Below are 23,461 nucleotides of genomic sequence, written 5' to 3'. Positions count from 1 at the left end.
AGTGTTTGCTTGGTGTTTCTATTTTTGTACTTTTGACACAGATATTGGCTAAGAACATAGCTTCCAGTTCAGTTCAAAGTGGACTTGAATAAATATTTCAGAACAGTTTAAATATCATTTCTGAGAGAGAGAAAAAAAAAAACAACCCCACAGCCATGTACATGGAAGAGACTTTTTAGAATTTTATGTGATGGTTTAAAACATTTACATTGTTTCGGAAGAGGTGTACTCGACAGAAGTTTTGGATGGCCTTGTTCTGCTTATTAGTATCTTAAACTCGGTTTGTTTTTAGGTTTATGGTGTTAGTACATATACTGGTGCTACGTCCAAATAACGTCATAAAAACTATCTTTATACACATATTCACGTCTCCATATGTGTGAAAAATTCTCGAGATTGGCGTTAAACAATACAAAATCAATCAATCAATCAATCAGATATACACATATTCAATAATCAAGCCTTCTGATTGGTCAATATTCTACATGCTCAAGAGTTTACACTTCGATACTACGCTGTCTCAACAAGTCTTCATTAGACGTAATGGAATTCGGAGTTCGTTTACCACTTGGCCTTTTACTTTCACTTTAGGCAGATCTAATGTGTATGGCCATACAACATGTTTACTGTATGGCATCCATAAAGATACATATATATTTGGTGTATCAATTGTATGATATATAATAAAGGGTATAATTAAAATTGAATATGTCTCTTATTAAACATTAAAGTTTGAAAATTTATTTTATAGAAATAAAACTTTGGGCTATGAAAATTTCAATGTTAAGACTTTCCAAAGAAAACATTTACAATCATAGCATGGTATTGACAGTTCACAGGATCTCAAAATATCCTGAATGCATATCTCCACAGAGAGATCTTGATTTCAGGCAAACAGCAGGCAATGGAAAAAGCAGATTTCTCTTTTTTTCTCTCCTGTGATAATCCTTAATAATGAATGAATATCTTATACAACTTTAACAAAAGCATCATACATGTAGATATTTCCCAGTCACCTGTTGTAGGTTTCTACATTCTCTCCTCTTGAACACATTGTGCTAAATCCTGCTACATCATGGATATCTATTGCATCTGATTATATTGCACACTGATTTTGACTGCGGATAACTCCGTTTACCTGATCAGTATATAGGGCTCACGGTGGGTGTGACCGGTCAACAGGGGATGCTTACTCCTCCTAGGCACCTGATCCCACCTCTGGTGTGTCCAGGGGTCTGTGTTTGCCCAACTATCTATTTTGTATTGCTTATAGGAGTTATGAGATTGATCACTGTTCGTTATCTTCACCTTGCATTGTACCCCAAATCCCGCGCTGGATACATGAGTTTCATGATGAGGAGATTTGTATTGCAAGGCGCAACCATCAGTAATTTCATGAATCACTCTATGTTTGATAATTTCTTGAAGTCAGATAGTTACATATCAGATTCAGCACTTCGTGTATGATGTAATGACCGTGAATTGTATCAGGAATGCTCTCTTACAACACTGTACAAGGTCACGCTCAGCTGCATTCTCATTTGCTTCTTGTCCTTTCTGTGACATACTTCATATCTCAGATTCAGCACTTCGTGTATGATGTAATGACCGTGAATTGTATCAGGAATGCTCTCTTACAACACTGTACAAGGTCACGCTCAGCTGCATTCTCATTTGCTTCTTGTCCTTTCTGTGACATACTTCATATCTGCAACATGTTGCATATTTTCTATGTAAAACTCCAATATGTCGGAAAGGACATTAACCAACGACATCAGGCAAACGATGTCTGTACAATACTGACACTTATAGCAATCTTCCAAATAGAGTGGCTCTTTAAGCCATTTTAAGAGTTTGAATATACATATTCTGATAATGCCTGTCTCATATGCAGTTCGATTTGCAGACCTTGGTATATGTGTAAGTATAGTAATGGGGGTTGGGGAGGGGGTTACGTGTATGTGCATATAGTATCATAAAATCTTCAATTTGCAGAATCATAATAGAAGAATTTGTTTATTATGCAACTATGAAGTAAATCGACATGATTGTAACCCAACCTTTATTTGTTAATTTATCAATTCCAGTCTTCCCGTGAACACATTTTGTAAACGTTTACAAGATTTTAAATGAAACGTTACCGATTCAACGGATTGCACGTTTAATCGTGTCGCCTTTAGCGTCTAACAAACAGGTTTTTTTTTCCAAAAGTGATTTTATTCTCCAAATGAATATACTGTTTATATTACGTCTGTTTTACTTTGACAAAATAAAATCGATCAGATCGGACAATACATGTTAGTCGAATAAAATAATTAAGTTTACATATGAAAGACATTGCACTTCACAAGTATAGACGATCTACCCCGAAATGACAAAGAATTTCTTTTTTAGAATGACCTTTGTGGGTAAGACTATGTCCTGTCTTTCAAAATACAAAGGGAGCATCGTTTTAAAAAAGATTCGAAGATTATACGTATCCGCTGTTTCATTTTCAATTAAATGGAATTGTGTGCTTCGTTCAGGGTTCAATTCAGACATTGTATAGAACACAGACTCACTGGATTGTCAGACAGGAGCGTATTCAGGTTTCACTTAATGATCTATCATTTGCACTGAACATTTCTTTGGCTCTCTTACCAACATCACAATAGCAATGTGGTCTTGTTTAAACACGTAATCCTCATGATATTTTGAAATATATGTTATCCAATCATATCTGTTAGAGACTTATTGACATGCAAAATAGTGGGATTCGATATACAATCTCCTGAAAATGTTTCCATTAAAGGAGATACGTCATATGGATTAAAAAAAAAAACAAAAAACAACAAAACTTAAAAACCAATAAAAACCAAAAAAAAAAAAAAAAAAAAAATAAATAATAAAAAAAAAATTTAAAAAAAAAATTTAAAAAAAAAACCCCTGCTGTATCAAACATAGTAGTCATATTAGATGAAAAGAAAAGACAAGAGAAAAAACCCAACAACAACCGGGGAAAAAAAACAAGGAGTAATGATAAAAAACTAAATAAAAAACTCCAAAAAACAAACAAACTGCTGTATCAACATTGAAATTTGCAGACTATAAATGTTACTGGTATGTAAAGAAAAGAAAACATAATCATTCAAAAAACTTCCAGTTAAAAACGAGAACAGGGGACAAATGTTTGTCAAACGCCAGGAAGGAAAATATAGGTCAACAAGTAATCTTATATGGACGAAATTTGAGTTTTCACTTTGATCGAAGGAGATAAATCTTTACAAATATCTTTTAACTTAATTGCATTCAATTGTAATAAGATTTTTCCATTTGAGCCAAGTTGGGCCGTGTGAATCAGCATTACTTGTATTTATACTGGATAAGATATCATTTTACACACTGGGTATCTTATAATCAGATGCTTTGATCTGATGAACTTATTTTTATCTCTATCTCAGTTTCTTAATTCTTGCTGCATAAAAATAAAATCTTGTTTAGGATTTTGAAATAATGTTTCAGTATTCCACTAAACTTTGCTTCTGTATTTGTACCATATTAGATAACTTACATACTTTTTTATCATACAGTTGACACGGACATTGTTTATTTGAGTAAAAGAAGTTTTAGTTTTAATGTAGGTCTTATTTGATGGTATAACTCTTGTACTAAACATTTCAAGAATATGATTTATTAAGATATACCTGTATCTTTTTAATGAAATATATATGACGTACAAATAAATGCATACTAATGGTCTATCTGTTGTGTGTTATTGACCCCATACGAGTTACGAAATTGTGTTTAAAGTAAACTGTATTTGTTAAATGTAAAGAAATTCAATGTTAAAGACGATTTAAATCAGAATTTGCTCTCTCAGACTTTAAACAGATTGTTTGTAATACATTTGATCAATATGTATCTATTACTCATTCAAAGGAAGACCCATTATAAATATGATTTCATACTTTTATTTATTATTCATATTATGTTGCTAGTCTAACAATAAATATTTGATCATTGTATAACGAATCAAGCTTACAATACACATACTTAACAAAATCACTCACTATTCGTGGGAATGTCATGTTGAAATTTTTACAAGGCATAGAAATCAATATTTTCACATGAGAGCCAATTTCCTGAAATGTATTCATCTTATCCATAGCTCACGCATAGAATTTTGAAAGACAGTTTTACAATTTTTTAAATCTTTTTTTTTCCAGGTAGACCTGGAAAAGCAGACTACTAAGATGACCTCTGCACATTTGTCGATCACGAACATCGGAACTGACTGACAGTTACTGGTTGATATACAGGTATTTCTAGAAACTTGGTGTTGCTATCAGGTCGTAGTGGTTGTCAGCTGGCATATTTGTTATCTTTCAATTTTGAAAGAAGAAAAAAAAAAAAAAAACAAACAAAAAACCTCACGAATAAACTGACAAATAAACGAGAAGTTTGTTCGATTCAAGTCAAATCAGATTTAACCAAATTGAACCTACAGATCTCTAAAACACCGATAGAGGTTTGAAATATTAAAGCAGTAATGAAAAATTTAACACTGTCTTTAGCAATTTCGTTTCTTTATTTCGAAAGAACTCAAATGCATACTTTAAAATCAATCATCCGAATATAGCTATTCAATTACCAAAAATTAATTTTACGTATTTTTATTCAACGTGCATCTTTTAAAAAGAGTTTTCTTCTATAATTCAAATTATATGTAACCAATTGATTACAAAATTCCAAGAAATATGAATGTCAACACGTAAAAAAAAAAGAAGAATCTTTTATGTATTTGAATATGTACATACATTTAAATACACATTTAATTTATTATACAATATATCGCTTTTATAACTAAGAAAAACTTACATTTTTTGTTATACTTTTAATACAAATATTCCACATACCATTTAAAATTGAATTTGAAAATATTTTGTATTTAGTTAAACTCAGAATGCCTAAAACATAACGATTATTTAGAGGTTAGAATAGCAATGCAAATATACTGGACAGATTTTCGCTTGGTTGGTTGTATATTGTTTAAGAATCTTTCACTTATATGGAGACGTCACCAATGCCCGTGAAGGGCTGCAAAATTTAGGCCTATGCTCGGCGCTTACGGCCTTTGAGAAGGGAGGGGTCTTTATCGCGCCACACCTTCTGTGACACGGGACCTCGGTTTTGTGGTATCATCAGAAGGACCCTCCCTATTTGCCTCTTACGACAAGCAAGGGAAACTGAGGACTAATTAGAACCCGGGTCCCTCACGGAGGCACCAGTATTAGAAATGAATCATTTGAAAAATAAAGCTTCTGAAGCCTGTTTTGTTTTGAGATGCAAGTACAGTCTTTCTTTAAAGTTGTATGACCCGAATTTCGACAAATTATTTCCACCTTTTAAAAACGCAGTCAAATCATTGAAACAATCAGCAAATGCTTACGTCCTTGAATGTTGTACAGGGGGCCTAAATCTAAGGACTTTTAGTCAACCATTAAACCTTTCTTAACGAGAAAAGAAACAATCTTGTCAGAAAAAGATGTCTTGTTTACTGACCAGTCTAAAATCACAGAAATATTTAATAACTTTTTTGTAAATGTGGACAAAAACATTGGAATCACAAACAATGACCACCAAGTATAAAGGCTATTAATGAAAGTTTTCCACAACTCGGGAGACAGATCATTCCATTTTAAACCTATAGATGAAACTTATGTTAACAAATATAAAAGTAAGATAAGCATGAAGAAGGTCGCAGATTTAGATGAGATTTCCACAAAGGTATTGCATCTTGCAAAGCCTATTATTGCCAAACCACTGACAAAACTTGTAAATATGTCCATGACTTCCTCTGTCTTTCCAGATTCCTTGAAAATTGCACAGATAGTCCCAATACACAAGAAAAACAGAGTACAAGATAAGGGTAATCGTAGACCAGTTAGTGTTTTACCAGCTATATCCGAGATCTTTGAAACGATAACAACACTCATTTTATTATTATCAGCCGATTTTGTTGAAATTTTCCACCCCTTCGTAGCTGCTTTTAGGTCAGGCTTTGGATGTCAGTCCATCCTTTTAAGAATTACTGAGGATTAGAAGAGAGCACTTGACGAAAATAAGTATGCCGCTGCCATCCTAATGGACTTATCCAAGGCCTTTGACTGTCTCCCTCACAACCTCATTCTGCTTAAACTAAAATCTTATGGTATCTCTCCACCTGCCGTAGATCTACTACATAGCTACCTATCTTGTAGGAAACAGTGTGTCAAAATTGGCAAAAAAATAAGTTCAGTTCTTGATATTTTCAAAGGAGTATCGCAGGGTTCTACACTCGGACCAGTAATGTTTAATATGTTCATTAATGATAATTTTTATTTTGTGAAAGACTCAGCATTGTACAACTATGCGGATGACAACACCCTATCCCATTCTGATTTTGTTTTAAACATTGTTATTAATACACTTCAAAGGAAAAGTGGTATTCTCATGGACTGGTTGTCAGCAAACAAAATGCAGGCCAACAAAGAAAAATTTCAAGCAATCTCTCTCGGTAGAAAGACCCAGGATAAAAACATAACTTTTAACTTATATGGTACAGATCTTGTCTTTCGGGAAGAATTGATGCTGCTTGATGTTACTATTGATTTTAGTCTAAATTTTTATTCCCACATTTCAATATTTGTAAGAAAGGAGCTCGTCAATTAATTGTACTAAAGCTGATAGGGAAACATCTTCGTAGGTTGGGTAAACTCACCATCTTCCATTCTTTTATAATGTCAAACCTTAGTTACTGTTTTCTGTAGTGAACAAAATTGTAGAAAAATCGAGAGAGAAAATTCAGAAGCGCGCTCTACGATTTATGTATGAAGACCATATTAGTACTTCCAACCAACTCTTAGATAAATCAAATCTTCTCTCAATGAAAACCAGGCGTATGAGAGTCATGACCCTTGCAATTTTTAAAATTGTAAACAAGCAAAATCCTCTGTTTCTGCAAGACTTGGTTCCGCTAATAAATTCAGAAAACAATTTCAGATACCAAAATACTTTGGAACTACCAAGACCAAGAACTACTAGGTATGGTAAACAGTCATTCAGCTATGCAGCCGCCACACTGTGGATCGCCTTACCTAATCAATTTAAAACATTCATTGGCACTTGGAGGGGAAACTGCCTTTTTAACCTTTTTGCAAACTTTGTAACTTAATTATTGTTTGCCTTTAGCAAAAATTATTTTGTTTTGTTTTCTTTTATTATAGTGGTGGTAGAGATTGTACCAATTCTTACTGCTGTAGTTTAGATTTAGTGCTTAAATTCTATAGGCAAATACTTTTGTCAATTTGTATTTCAGTCTTAACTTTTGGAAATGTTTATTTTTATTGTATGCATGTAATATTTGTGACATTTAGCATTTTATTTTGTCTGTGATAGTTGGTTTAAGAGCTATGTAGAGCTCATGTTATTTGTTTTGTATTGTACACAGCGCTGACTTAAAATGAGATTTACTTTAATTGTTACTTAGTGACTAATCGCAATCTACAAATTCACGTGACGTGATGTCATCTTATATAACGTGATGCATTTTAAGCTTTGAAAAGGGGGGGGGGGGGGGAATTAAGCAATTTTCGCCAGTGAGAAATGTTTTTCGAAATGAAACAGGAGAAAATCTGCAAATATACTCGATATACCATGAATTCGAATATGATCTCTTTTTTACGCTTTTATTCAATTTTTTACCACACTCATTTGCGTATGGATCTACGTCTTATTTGAAAGAGGCCACCATTTGTTCACTATTTTCTAAATTCATTTCAATTTTTAAAAAGATTAACCCTTTATTTGAGAATAAAAAATGAATTCTCAAGGAAAGGTGTCGAAAATGTGTAAAGCTTACGGACACCGGACAACAGGTGATCAGAAAAGTTTACATAAGTTTTTAGCTCAGGTGAATTTTAAAATGCCCAGAAAACTACAAATTCTGAATCAATGACGAAGACACAGATGAAAGTCTAATCGCCTGACTTCATTCAACCCTAGGGCGTAGTATCAACATAAGCTATAAACTCAGTTTTGTGCTAAAACAGAATTGATTCATGTGCACCCTCTGTTCGGAAATTATGTATGATGAATAATGCAAAAATAAATGTACAGCCAATGGATAACATGAAGACTTTTTTGAGGGATGTACTTGATAGACAGAATTGACCATCATTGTGTGGGTGAACACTGGTAGCCTTCTTCAGGCTTAATCCTTCTCGATTAATAAAATCTGGAATATGATTTAATTTGTCTTATATTATTTAACGCCAATTGGATTAACTTTTTTTTATTCGTGTTTATTCTGATAATTGAATAAAAGTCCGGTCCTTCTGTATCCCAACCAAATGTCCACTTACGTATTTTGATTTAAGCCAAAAATATTTTTCAAATCAGAAAATGTGTATTGTTTGAATAGTTTCAGATCATAATAGGTAAATTTATTCTAGGTAATCTCTTGGTCATGCAAAAATAATGATACTAAGATACATGAAAAACAGCTCGGGCGTCACATTCATGCATCGCCCCTCTAAATGTCTTCAATTATAGCCATCTTGCGTTGTAAGTACAGTGATCTGCAAATACTGTAAGCCGGTTGAGATATTCTACTTATTGTGTTTGTCCGGAGATGTTTGTTTTGTTAAGTGCCCAGTTATGAGAAAACAAAAAGTATTTACTGTTAGGATTCTGTCATTTTTTATTCAGAAAGTAAGTCCATTTCAAAACTTTGAAATAAAGCGATTTTTAAAGATATTCAGAACTAAATAGGGCATGATTTAGGTCGAAGTTTCGAAATGTTACGGTTATAAAAGGCCCTTGCCTTTACTTCTCGTCACTTATTGTTCAGTTGAGTTCAGCAATATGAGAGCTTTCGTCGCAGTCCTTTGCATTATCGCCGCAGTATCTGCTCGCTCTGTCCAGGTATTTTCTATAAAAAAAAATTATGACAACTGCTTTGTAGTAGTAATATAAGTAATGATAATAATTATAAAAATATCAATAACGATAAATTAACTCAAGTACCTTTATGGATTGTTCATTATTATTCAATTTATAATAATTTAGATTTTTTTATTGTTCGCAAATAATTCAATGAAAATGTTATGATTTGCCTGTGTAAATTGCTTTCAGTTGATAACAATATTTTTCATCGATGAAATACACAAAACTAATTTGATTTTCGCATAATTATAACTTAATTCACAGCTTACAGTATTTTAAAAAATCAAATACTTATTAATGTTCATTTGTATAAAAGTCACTAGTCTACTCCTTTTTTTATATATTATCGTAATCAATTCGAAACAATCTATTTTTCAGAAGCGTAGCGAATCAGATCACTGGGAGGCAACATGGCTAAGCAGTGAGGAGGGTAAGTGAGACTTCTATTCCTTGTATACACGGGCTGTTGTCACGTTTTCTTACCTACTATACACAGATACACAAAAATGTCTTTATCATTTTCCAATAATAAGATTTATTTCAAAATGACGACTATATATATATATATATATATATATATATATATATATATATTGACAATGCCCTTCATGTTGCATTCTACTTATTGATACTGGTATTTGCAACGCCTTTATTACATTATGCTGAAACTGCTGAACTCTAAAACATTTTTAGATAGTTTCTAACTTGGGCTTTGTAGATATAAGAAGAGCTAGCAAGGAAGAAGTTGGTGCCATCAAGGGAAAATTACTGAGAGACGTTGAAGGAGTAGATGGCGCTCTGGAACGATTATTGACTGGCAGTACGTCTGATCACTCGATTTATCATTTTTACATCTTCTCTATTTATCCGAGTCTGTTTTCCTCTTTCATGTTGCGTGTCTTCTTCTTTCTGCAGAGGGAAATGAAGAAGATGAGAAAAAAGCCGCCGATGCTCTCACAGGAGCAGTTATGCTGACCCTCATGGATGCTGAAGAAGGTCAATAATATTATTTGTATATGCTACATGTTACCATTCCTCAAAATTCCCATTGAGCTTCCTAGCATGATAATTTTGACAATACACTGTATATTATTACATTTTTACACTATATCCCTTTCAGATGCCGTCAAACCAGAAAAACTTGAAGTCCCAGATGAATGCACTAGGGGTACGTAATCATTGCAAGATTCCACATTCAAAATAACTCTTCGATGATTTGCATTTTCTTTTAGAGATGAATAACCTCAAATTTCTTCCCCTGCAGAGACAATCGGAAACTTGGATGGTTGTGAGTCTCAGTTTGTACGTATTGGACAGTGCCTGAGAGGCGCCTGCGCAGCCGTGAAAGACGCACTGAGGTCTGATAGAGACGGTATGTTGCTTTCACAAGAAACAAAGAAGATAAGTAAAGAAATCATTATCTATTACGCACTACCTACTTAGTTTAATGTATAGTTTAATATATCATGTACCTTGCGTTTTCCAGTCGTCGAAAAAGTTGCCTTCACTAAAGGTGTTATTGTTTTGCTCGCTTCCGGAGCAGAGGACGTCGGAAAACTTGCCAGTGAGTTGTTTTATCATGACTTTATGAATCTTGATACCATATCAAACACAAATACTTTTATTAGAATTTTCCATTACTTTACTTTTGAAGTCATGATCATTGAATTGATTAAGTTTGATGAATTGTTCAGTTGTATAATTTTCCACACTAATTTGACAACCTTTTCATTACAGAATCTTGCGGATATGCCGTGAGTATAATTTCCACTCCTTTAGATTAAATATTTATGAAGTGCTATAGTTTTATTATTTACAACTAAGAAATTCATAAATTTGATTAAATGTATAATGATAATTATATATGTCTACATGCGGGTAGATTATATATTAAAATATGATTTCTCATGAACTTTTATAGAAGAAGAGAGAATTTGAGGATTGGGCTAAGGCCGGTCTCGTCAGTGAAGCAGGTAAGTGTTTATTTCTAATCACAAAACTGATTTCAAAATAAATCTAGAAAACATAGTATTTCTTTGGATTCATGTTTGATTCATTGCATGGTTGCTTTATGTGGTTTCTGACTGTTGCTCTTCCTTAAACAATAGATCTGAAAAACATCGATCCTGCTGAAATTGAGAAAGTTGGAAAGAACTTGAGGGACGATATGGAGGAGATTGGAAAGGATCTTGACGCACTTCTAGAAGAAGGTATTCTATATATCATCGATAAACACATCTTCAATATGTGTAGGAGGATAATGTAACCATGACTTTTTTGCTATCTAAAATACATACATCGTATTATTTATGATAGAAATCACATCCATGATTACTGCGGTCACGAATGCACTTTCTCCGACAAACTCGTATATTGTCTTAAAGTTCTTTTTTTTTCAATGTGTTCCCCTTCGTTTTCATTCAGGTGTCGATGGCCCAGCAGCTGAAGCTGTGGAGAAACATCTTGAAGCCTCTGTAGGTCTTGCTGTATTGCACGAGGAACAAGGTAAGATTTACGTTATACTACTACATGTAGTTTCAGTTCAATTCCATACAGCGGAGTTAACCTTACTATGTCAAACGACAATAAAGTTTCAAACTATAGTAATGTAACTGTATGTTCCTACCTCCGACAATGACATAAGGCATTACAATTCTTATAATTTTTTGTTACGAGAAGTTTTAACTCCTATTTAGACATCACCTGCTGTTGGTGAAATGCTACACATTGTTTTTTATTCTGGTCATTCTGACATGTTATAAAATGGAAGATTTTTGTCATTACAGGAGCTGGCTCTATTCCCCCCGCAAAAGTCAAGATCCCAAAAGGTTGCAGAAAAGGTGATTTATTCATTATTAGCTTAAGTGAAGTTTTCTGATCAACTGTCAATATGGTATCTGTTTAGTTTTCATTGTGACTTCTCCAGAGATTCAATGGGCCAATTTCAACTAATTTTTCCAATAGCTACCATTAATAGTCTTATTCAAGTTGAATAGACAAGATCCTTCACGAAGTTTCCGAGAGAAATGAAATAGAAAATACAATGTAGTCAACTTCAAAAATCACAACATTTAGTGGATCAGGAGTGAAAAAATAAATATGTGACACCTTTTGCATAAAAAGCAGTTGGGGCCTGGATATGGTCATTGCAGCATGCAGTCCTATGTAGAATAAAGTTCTATAACTTGTCTTGACTAAGTTATATCTAGGACTGTGAGTTAACCAGGGTTCCTTTTTGTCAAGACCTCTTATTTGTCACATATATTACCACAATAACCACCTGTACATTTATATAATATAATCCATTTTCGATAGTTGTCTTACGAAATGGCATCGGACTGCTCTTTTTTGAGGAACTTTGGGTTGATAATACCCCGAAGACACACAATATGTCAATCATTATAGGATTCATGAGAATGACCACTGTTCGTTATCTTCGTCTTTTTTGTTAGAAAAAGGATTATTTTTAGATTCAACTATATATACATAATTGCGTATACTGTACAGAAGAATATAAAGTTTTATACGCTACAACTTCATTTTACTTGATAGAGGATTTCGGAACCGACTGTGAGGAGAACTTCAAGAGAGTTGTTGGCTGTCTGAAGAAGGCTGTTGATGGAATGAAGGAAGCCTTTGACAGTGATGCACCAGGTAAACCACTTGTCTAAGGGAAAGCTTTGGTACCAAGACTTCCGTATTTATCATTTACAGTTTGGTCAGGTTTTCAGACGTTTGACTTTCAACACTTTAGACTTGCTTTGTAATTAATTTGGTGGATGCGCCATAAAATGAATAAAGATGAGACATAAGATATAGTGAAAAGTGTAAATGGTGTATATATGCATTTAGAAATAGTTTTTCCTGAAATTCTTTACTTATGCTATATATCTTATTTAACAGTCATCAGTAGGACAGTAGGTTTGCTTTGATACAAAAAAAAAATGTACATTACCATATGTTTACAGTTCCCAAAAAGATTTCTAAAGTTAAAGGAATTGTTGGACTCGTAGCCAAGGCCGCTGGTCCCATCAAACAATTACACGGTGAGTAAGAATTACTGGATTTGTACGTTTGTCATTGAGTATTTCTTGTTTATCAAGTTTAACAAAGTAATTGTAGATTACTGATCGGATTGTTCATTATCTTTTACAGCTGCCTGCACACAAAAGAGATCTTTCTCCAAGTTCTTGAATTAAATGACTGCCATTATTTCCTGATAGATGACGGGTATATGTCCATGGACCGAAGAAATTATTATTGTTTTTTATTTGTATCAATAAATGTTTTGCAAAGTAAGAAACCAGTGTCATTATTATTCAAAGTTCCTCCTACTGTTAGACTTATATTAATGATATTTAAAACATGTTAATGATGTAAACAGGATGATAAATCATTTTAAAAGTTCAATGAAAGCAAAATTGCAAACGATATTATGACCACAGTACGTGAGCTTGTTCACAAATTTTTCACATCGTCGACATTTCCATAGCCTCCCCATAGTAAAAATGAGAGGATCAGTTCCACCCAATGAACACCTAAGAATCACAAAACCAGAGAACAACTGTAGAACTGTTGTGGCTCTGTCGTATAAGAATTAGAATTATCTTCTTTTTTTTTTTTGCAATCACGTAAAATAGTTGGAATATCACTCACATGTTCTCCGATATTTATTTCGTGTTCCATTCAAGTTCCGCTGTCAGAGACCCGGTCACAATCCATCTCACCTGGAGTTCTTAATTATCGGCCGCCAGGAGGCGGGCGATTATATGTTTGACCGTGACTTATTACGGGCCTACGTTCATGAAATAATAATCTTGATTACATACAGTCAAAGCCATCATTATCCTTTGATTATTGTAACAAATTTGAATTACGATGTTTACATTATTTTATTACGAATTGGATTGATAATTTTAGTATACGAAATCTGTTAACTCGCGAGTTATCTTTCTTACAAATATATAAATCAACGAAATTACGTCAACACGAATCCGTAAAAATTCAGGAATCCGCGAAAATTGGCCCCCACGAATTTAAATGATTCTACAGTATGGTTTTATTCAAGCAATGAGTTTGTAGTATTTATTTTCTCTTTGTTTTACGCTCCATTGTGTTCAATTTTTCTATATTCATATGTTACGTTATTAGAACAATATTCATTAGAAAATGGAACAAGGTGAAATTGCTGAAATAGTGGATAAAAAGAGGAGCAACAATACGGTGCAAACAACACAAAATAAATTCAAAATTAAGCGCTTTTATTGTACTCTATTTCTAGGAAATGAAAATTCAGCTTTACCTAAAAATACAGCGGACGAAGAAATACAGAAATTATTTTCCAAGATAATATGCATTTTGTTGAAAGATTTAAGCTATGGATTAATCCAGATTAGGTTTGGGCGCCACACTGAACATCGACACTGCAGTTGTCAAAAAATGATATGAAAATCGTTTATTATTAGGAAAATCGTTAACGTTAATTGGCTTTAACCATAAATCTAAATAGGGCTTAGGTTGTCGTCATGAAAGGTGAAGATAACGAACAGTGATCAATCTCATAACTCCTATAAGCAATACAAAATAGATAGTTGGGCGAACATGGACCCCTGGACACACCAGAGGTGGGATCATATCCTATGGTTAAATAAAGGCTTCAACAGGTTATTAGGAATTATGTCAATAATGATAAAATGTGAGGAAAATGAAGATATCAGAACGGTAATTTATTAAAATTCATGGCAATTATGGTCGTTTTATTTGATTTATTCAAATTTTCTTACCTTGAATTTGTTATAGCTATAAATTAAACAACAAACTGTTAAACTCAAGTTACACGTAGCTTAACTGTAATTTGAAAATTCTCCAAATCATATACAGTGAAATTTCTCTAAACAAAATATTGATAAAGGCTAATTATGTAATTTTACGCAAGTCTTATGAATTTGAAAATGTTCATCAGAATTTCATTTTGCACCATAGCTAAACTACATAATCAATATAAAGATTGCAAATAACAGGAGTGATAACAGTGTTTCTGTTTGTAGCGAAATATTGTATATAAGACAAAACTCAAAATATGTCTCTCCCCAATCTTCTTTTAATTGATTACAGATATTCTAGATATTCAGTGTCACAGAAATGTGTGTATTGTAAATGAAAAACATGTTTAAATACATGTATGTAGAAAACATTTAATTATACTAGATATATTCTTGATAACACTAGACCTATACTAAAAGTAAAATCCTTTTGAAACTCACTATGGCGACAATTTCAATACTTACTAGAATCCATGTTTTCTCTTTCCAAAGAAAGGGGACAGTTTCGCACTAGATAGGCCCGGTCAACTTTTTTAAAAAACGGAAATACCCCATACTTGAAGTGATATTACATGTGTAAAAATGTGTATAATAATTTTAGGATACATGTTAAATGTAGCTGAGTGCTTAATAAAAATGTTGATATACAACATGTAGGTGTCACTATGATTCCTAGTATATACATCACTGGTATTAAACTGATGATAGTAACGATCGTTACTATCATCCCAAGATGACGGAAGGAAATTTGGGTAAAACCACGTTTACTTATTATATCTATTTGTATTGTTTATTTGCGAATGATATGTAGGTAAGAAATATCATACACTAGCAACAATTACGATCAGGTGTTATTTTATCTTTTATACGGCTCATATGAACGGAATATTCGTCGTTGAAAAAACAGCGAGGATGATAGTAACGGAAATGAATGATGATAGTAACGTAAGAACTTATATGTATCAATGATGATAGTAATGATAAAAAGATGACAGTAACGATAAAAAGATGTACATGTAGGCAATCAATCATAATTATATACACGTATATGAAAGTGTTATTTGAATGTTATATTATTCGAAAGATTTTGAAACATGAAATTGCATAAATATGTTGAAAATTAACATATAAAAAGAATGAACATGACATGCAAAATCAAAATTAAACAATTAAAACAAAGCAAACAAACATAAAGAGGAACTTCTTGTATACAGATGATAATCTTGTGATTAAGAACAATTCAAAATTTTTCGAACAGTGTAGAACAAAAAATAATACCATCTACTGACTGTAAAGAAACATCCTAAAATAGAGCAAAACAGGACAGATACAAATCGGACAATTTTGGTGTTGTTTTATCTAGTCTTCATATCTTAAAAGATTCATTCAGTTCTCAAACATCAAACAAATATTAAACATATTATCCACCAGTATAGAAAGATTCAGTGTTATTAAAACGATGCTATAAAGTCTACAGTCTAAAGACCACTTTTGTACCCTTTCTAAATCATTAAATGTGCATGCATTGTAATTAATATACTATTTTTATATAAGTTATAAAAAACACTAATAGAGATGCATGTCTAAGACCATAGTAAAAGTAAAAGCATTTATTTAAAGCATAACGTTAATATTCCTCATGATAAATTAAAGACTAGACTTTTTGACATCATAGACAGTTGCTTCTTCAACAAAAACGGAAAACGGAAATATTCATATCTAGTGATCAGTCATTCAAAAACTTACTTTGTTAAACACCACTCTGATTCCACGCACAAGTACTCTGAAGTTGAAATAAAAAATATGATAGAGTTCCTCATTGACAATATCTTCGTGGTCTTTGGTGATCAGGTCTTCCAACAGTCTGTTGGAATTCCCATGGGCACGAATTGTGCTCCTTTGTTAGCTGACCTGTTTTTATATTCATATGAAGCAAAATTTATTCAAAAACTTCTACGTGAGAAGAAAAAATCTCTCGCTGTGACCTTCAATTCGACTTTTAGATATATCGATGACGTTTTGTCCATTAACAATGATAGCTTTCATTCATATATCGATTTGATATATCCCTGTGAGCTCGAAATAAAGGACACCACAGAGTCGTCCACTTCTGCTTCATACTTAGATATTTTATTGAAAGTAGACATTAACGGCAAACTGACAACTCAACTGTATGACAAACGGGATGATTTCAGCTTCTCCATCGTCAACTTCCCACATTTATGTAGCAATATTCCATTATCACCTGCATATGGTGTTTATATATCTCAACTGATTCGATATGCAAGAACTTGTTCTGGGTATAGTCAGTTTTTAAATCGAGGTAAGCTACTGACAAACAAGTTGATGGTACAGGGATTTCAACAGTCTCGATTGAAGTCAGCATTTCGCAAATTCTATGGTCGTTATAACGATCTAGTTCGTCAATACAACCTCGCATTGGGTCAAATGCTGTCTGGCGTGTTTCATACCGATTGTTAAGCCGTTCTTGGCACACTGATTTTGACTGCGGATAACTCCGTTTACCTGATCAGGATATGGGGCTCACGGCGGGTGTGACCGGTCAACAGGGAATGCTTACTCCTCCTAGGCACCTGATCCCACCTCTGGTGTGTCCAGGGGTCCGTGTTTGCCCAACTATCTATTTTGTATTGCTTGTAGGAGTTATGAGATTGATCACTGTTCGTTATCTTCACCTTGCATTAATATAAATTTTGAAGGGAAATGTTTGTTTTACAGGAACATCGTGTGAACATGGATTTCTGAAATTCCGTGAATTTCAAAGCTTTCATGTATTAAACTTACCTGACTTAAAAAAAAAAAAAAAACCCAAAAAAACAAAAATACCCACAAAAATTGATAGATGGACAAGATACTGTCAAATGATATACATGCAAGGTGAAGATAACGAACAGTAATCAATCTCATAATTCCTACAAGCAATACAAAATAGATAGTTGGGCAAACACGGACCCCTGGACACACCAGAGGTGGGATCAGGTGCCTAGGAGGAGTAAGCATCCCCTGTTGACCGGTCACACCCGTCGTGAGCCCCATATCCTGATCAGGTAAACGGAGTTATCCGCAGTCAAAATCAGTGTGCCAAGAACGGCTTAACAATCGGTATGAAACACGTCAGACAGCATTTGACCCAATGCGAGGTTACATGTAACACCAATTATGTGACCATAAAAAGTACTTACAACAACCAATGTCTGATTCAAAGACTGTTCCATATTAATATTCACGTTATCCATTTCTGAAAATTGAATAAATGTTGAAACAGTAAATATTTGGCCGACTTTTAAACTTTGGTCAGATAAGAGGGTGTTACGTTTTGTTTGAACAGGAATTTTTATATGCATTTCGTTTCTTGCTGCAATCTGTTAAAAAAAAATCTCTGAAAATTTAAGACAGGTTGTTGTATAATGTGTAATGAATTGACACAGATAAATTTTCACAATTTTTTTTTCACAAGTAGATTTCTAATAGTGAAAATTTGTATATTCTCCAAGTTGTAATATTAAATTATGATGAAGCTTGAACGTGAATCAGTTTGAACAAAATACCATGGAAATAACTCACCATACTTCTTGTGAAAAAAGTAAATATAAGAGATAATCAAATTTGTTCCGTAATCTTATATGGCTGGATAGGAGGGGGTCTGAACTCGGATTCCCGGGAAATATTTATAAAACACTGAATTTCGAGAAAAATAATTAATAATCCAGCATCCCGAATTTTTTTTTAAAAAGGCAAATCCCGAATCCTAATAAGGTTAATCCCCAATTACCGGTGAAAAAAATTAGTCAATCCCAGAGTCCCGAAAAAAGGTTCTCCCGTCCCTCTACTTATAGAAAAGATAAGGAAAAATTAAAAATGACAGTTTTAAAAATAGGAGATGTGTTCAAATAACAACGTTTAATGCGACTCAAAAGTTCACGTTTAATACTATCATCTTTTATTTCCGTTACTATCATCTTTGTTTTTACTTTCGTTACTATCATCCTCGCTGTTTTTTCAACGACGAATTTTCCGTTCATATGAGCCGTATAAAAGATAAAATAACACCTGATCGTAATTGTTGCTAGTGTATGATATTTCTTACCTACATATCATTCGCAAATAAACAATACAAATAGATATAATAAGTAAACGTGGTTTTACCCGAATTTCCTTCCGCCATATTGGGATGATAGTAACGATCGTTACTATCATCAGTTTAATACCAGTGATACATGTAGATAGGTGGAAATACGAAACTAAGACAAGTGATCAGTTGCTGAAGAAATTCCGGTGAAAATATGTATCCCATTGCATGGTCCAGCAAAAGTTCTGTAGTTGAGAAGGTGGATGGTCCCATATGAAAGGTATATTTTCAAGAAGGGCAGACAGCGTTCTTGGTTGTGCACAGTGTCTAAATCCCCACGCTTGGTACTGTGATGGTGTAGGGGGTGGTGCGGATTAACCCAAATGAGAGAAAAGCAAAGCAAAAAAGGGGCACCTGCTCTGAGCATGTTTTGTGCACCAGTATGTATAGATTACATGTAATTTAGGGTCATAATTTATTAACTACACTAATATGAAATACAAATATTGACATAAAAGGGAAATATGATTTTTCATTAGTCTGTCATAATCTGACTTTGATGTATACCCCTTATCCACATGTTTCAGAACCAAACCACCTAAACAAACTTTTTTTTACATGCTTGTCAATTCGACCCATAACTTATTCGTACCATAAACATCACAGAAGATGCCCTTCCGTTTACCTTTGTATTATCAGCGAAGATGCGCATGAAAGATTTCAACGTCTGCATGGTAAGTCGTTGATGAAGATCACGAAGAGGACAGGACCTAAAACACTACCCTGGGGAATGCCGCTCGTGACGCTGCACCAATGTGATGTATCACAGGCACTTGTTTCTGTAGATGACTTATGACCTTTGTATACTAATAATAACACAAGGTACCTAGCTTCAAATGACACAGAATGGCACCCCCTGAGAATGTCGGCCTGTTGAGCTTCCAGCGAATATGCTATGTAAATGTACTTACTACCGTTCTCTTGTACAATCATTCAACTAAAAAACCATGTACGGCATGACTGCATTTATTGCCTACTATCTCCGAAAACTGCAACAAATCATGGGTCTACAGCTCGATTTTTCGTTTTATACAAGGAAGTGCTATGTACTGATACCGCACAGAATGAAAATTGTATATTCGTTGTGTTGAAAAATAAAGTCTCATTGTTTTATTATCACAATAAATTGATACGATGTTTATTACCAAAAAATCTTGAAAATATTGCTTTGTTAACAAAACAAAAATTTTGAATTGAAGACACTGTACGCTATTTTTAGTTACTAAAAAAAACCAAAGCTGTTCGTACATTTCGGGATTTAACATGACGTCAGAAGATAGAAGCTAAGACTTCCCGAGTGGAGATTTAAAAATATTTTCGTGTCGGAATAATTTCTGATGAAGATAATAATGAAATTATGACTTACTGTAAATACAACTTCGTTAACTAACTAGTATGAAAAATATTTCTGCCAGTTGCATGTTTCATGCAGATCTATGGAAAATCAGAGAAAATACAGATAAAAGATTATTTGGAAGTATGCAAAAATAGAGAAAGGAAAGTTTTTTAGCGATTTGTTATTGACTTTGTGGTATGTATTGATGTGACAAGTAAATGTTGTTACATTGAAGTTTTATGAAACCCACCATAAGTACCAAGAACGCTGCAGGCACATATCAATGTTTTTCAGAGGCGACTGGCCAACCTTTTTAATTAACAATGAACATTAACTGTTATTTTCATGCATGCAAATGGAGATATATTGCGAGAATGGCCCCTCCACTATTTTTAATAGTACTATGTAGTAGTGAATGAAAAGATATTAATGCATGTAAGTTTATAAGTTATAAATTGAAGCCCTGGAGCAAAGAATGACACCCCCCCCCCTTTCCAAGCCTGAAGGGGGGGGGGGGGGGGGGGGGGGGAATGGAGACAGCAAAAGGTTCTGAAGATCTTTATCATGACTATTGTATTTTTATCATTGCCTGTCAGGAAATTTAAACAAGCCATGTGCAACTTCCAACTTCTCCGGCGAACCCCCTCCCCCGTATCCCTAATTTTACGGATCTGTGCCGATATGGAAAAATTCACATGCATCTGAAGTATGGACACCACTACCCCCACCCCCCTTTCTGATTTTTGGGGGCGGCGATTATTTCTCCGAAATGTGTGGATTCCCCGTCTATTCCATCCTAATTTAGATTTATGTAATCGTGAACATCTTTTTGTAAGCCTTATCTCTAAAGCTTGTGAAAAGCGTGAAACGACTACATCAATCGAAATTGGGATGAGAGAGACAAGGAATCCACACATTTTGGATGAATTGTCACCCAAAATAAAAATCAGAAAGGGGGAGAGTTATAGTTGTATAGGCCTATATATACAATTACATATATATCTGTTCATTACTAAGAAAAGTTGATTTATCATGAACTTGTAAATTTTATTTTTCATCTATCTTTTGGATAATCACTCTTTTATGATTTATGTATATGAACTTTGTATTCTTTGTATGCCCTCTGAGCCCAAAATTGGAAATAAATTACTTACTTACTTATATCAGGTGTCTGTGGAAAAAATATGGGGGGATGGAGGCCCTTTATTTTTTGTAGCATTTCCCCCCTAATTTTAGTAACTAAATTATATAAAATAAGATCAATTGTGGGTAATGGTCACCATTAAAATCATCCTTTTGCCTGTTGCTTTTTTAAATTCATCTCTGACGCTCTATCTTTCTATAAATAACTCTAAAGAATACGCCAGTTTCGAGATAGGAGCTCTCCTGTGTAGGAGGTAAATTTAGTAGAACTTTGAGTGCCTAAGTGGGACAGCGTGAACTTACAGTCAGTTAGGAAGACGATAAAACGTATTAAAAGCGGCTTCTCTTTAAATGTGTAAATGTATGAAATACAAAATACTATCGAAAGAATGTTTTACTAAAGTAGAAATATAAAAACAACGGGATATTTGAAAGTAATATCCTGGATATGATACCTACAATCAACGAAATTATGTGATATGATAAGAATTCCATGTATTTAATTACTCCCTGAATACTTATCACTTACTTAGTTGGTGTATCAGTTGAATTTGGGTGATGAAACAGCGTATGAGAAACATACTGAGTACATTCACTTATGCAGTGATGAATATTCGTCCCACTCCCGCATGTATACAAGTTGTTTCGCACCTTCTATCTACGAGAGTTCTTCAAAGGGAAATAACTCGAACGTATCTCGAGACCGACGTATTCCAAACGTAATTTTAGAAGAGCATGCTAGCCAGTCAAAATCGCGGTATCAGTACATAGCACTTCGTGGTATAAAACGGAAAATCGAGCTGTAGACCCATGTTTTGTTGCAGTTTTCGGCGATAAGAGGCAATAAATGCAGTCATGTCATACATGGTTTTTAAGTTGAATGATTGTACAATACAACGGTAGTAAATACATTTGCATCGCATATTCCCTGGAAGCTCTTGAAATCCTATATCGCGTCGAGGGGCTCTTCACTGTCCAAGGCTTTAGTCCACTCATCTAGACACACTAGGAGCTGGGTCATACACGACCGGTGAGGCAAAAAATCCATGTTGTTCGTCGCAAAACAAATTATTATCCGTCATACGCTCCACCGCTGCCTTCCTGATGATGGACTCCACATGATTTTACAAAGCACTGGTGTTAGGTTGACTGTTCGATAGTTACCGTGTGTACTTCTTTCTCCCTTCTTGTAGATGGGTTGACTTGCTCTTGTTTCCATTGCGCTGGAAGCCCGCTGCACTTAACTGACTAGGTGTAGAGTATCCTCAGGGGTGTTATAATGGACTGTGCGACCTCTTTAAGGACCCTCAGGTGGAATCCATCAAACTCAGACGACTTACTGATATTCAAACTACGGGGTTGCTTAAGAATGACTTCTGTTATGCATATGTCATTGAGTTTATTCCCATCTGACATATTCTCTATTACTGGCACAGTTGGAGTGTCCTCGTTCGTGAACATACATATATTTAAGAATTACAAATGATATTAATGAACAGGAATAAAATAATAAATATCTTCATAAACGATAGAAAATTATGAAAATTGATAACTTGTGCATATATTATTTCCCTTGCCATAGGCGACATATAGCCAATGAAATAAAAGAATATTTTTACGTCGTGTATTTTCCCACCAATGACAGAAGAGAGGAAAGATTGCACGTGATTTTAACCTCTTAATGTATATGTGATTAAAGAGTACAAATTCATCTCCCATAAAATTCAATACAAAATACAACCTCACACAATTTGCAACTGTGTACTTGTATATTAATTTGAGTCAAACGCCCACCAATATTTGAAAGTTCACCGATAAAAAATCACTATTACACCATTAGTTTTCAGGACCTAGTTGCTTTAACTGAGAGTGAACTTGCTATTAATTTGAACGTTAACTTGACGTTAACTATTAGTTAAACTTCACTAACTTTTGTGCAACTGGACCCCGGCCATATTTGTACTTCGTTACAATGTACAATGATCCGCAGTGAATTACTAGTACATTCTTCATTTCAAAAAAAACTCTTCCACAATAATGTTCTGG

At 33.9% G+C, this 23,461-nt stretch overlaps 1 protein-coding gene across 1 annotated transcript; it reads left to right on the top strand.

The window, feature by feature from the left end:
* Window positions 1-8,883: 8,883 nt before the first annotated feature.
* Window positions 8,884-13,320, top strand: LOC125681887 (uncharacterized). The gene is made up of 15 exons (XM_048922140.2): window positions 8,884-8,943; window positions 9,343-9,394; window positions 9,683-9,784; window positions 9,880-9,960; window positions 10,085-10,132; window positions 10,229-10,336; window positions 10,451-10,528; window positions 10,702-10,718; window positions 10,886-10,937; window positions 11,073-11,174; window positions 11,389-11,469; window positions 11,751-11,804; window positions 12,517-12,618; window positions 12,933-13,010; window positions 13,120-13,320. Exons 1-15 carry the CDS (start codon window positions 8,884-8,886, stop codon window positions 13,161-13,163), a joined length of 1,059 nt encoding a protein of 352 aa, XP_048778097.1. The 3' UTR covers window positions 13,164-13,320.
* Window positions 13,321-23,461: the final 10,141 nt, after the last annotated feature.

The sequence above is a fragment of the Ostrea edulis genome, chromosome 2 (genome assembly GCF_947568905.1).
Source record: "Ostrea edulis chromosome 2, xbOstEdul1.1, whole genome shotgun sequence".
Lineage (NCBI taxonomy): Eukaryota > Metazoa > Mollusca > Bivalvia > Ostreida > Ostreidae > Ostrea > Ostrea edulis.
This window is presented reverse-complemented; position numbering and strand designations above follow the sequence as displayed.

Coding starts and splice junctions, on each gene's coding strand:
- LOC125681887 (XM_048922140.2), top strand. CDS start 8,884: ATGAGAGCTTTCGTCGCAGTCCTTTGCATTATCGCCGCAGTATCTGCT. Junction 11,805..12,516: donor CCCAAAAGGTTGCAGAAAAG/GTGATTTATTCA, acceptor TTTACTTGATAG/AGGATTTCGGAACCGACTGT. Junction 13,011..13,119: donor TCCCATCAAACAATTACACG/GTGAGTAAGAAT, acceptor TATCTTTTACAG/CTGCCTGCACACAAAAGAGA.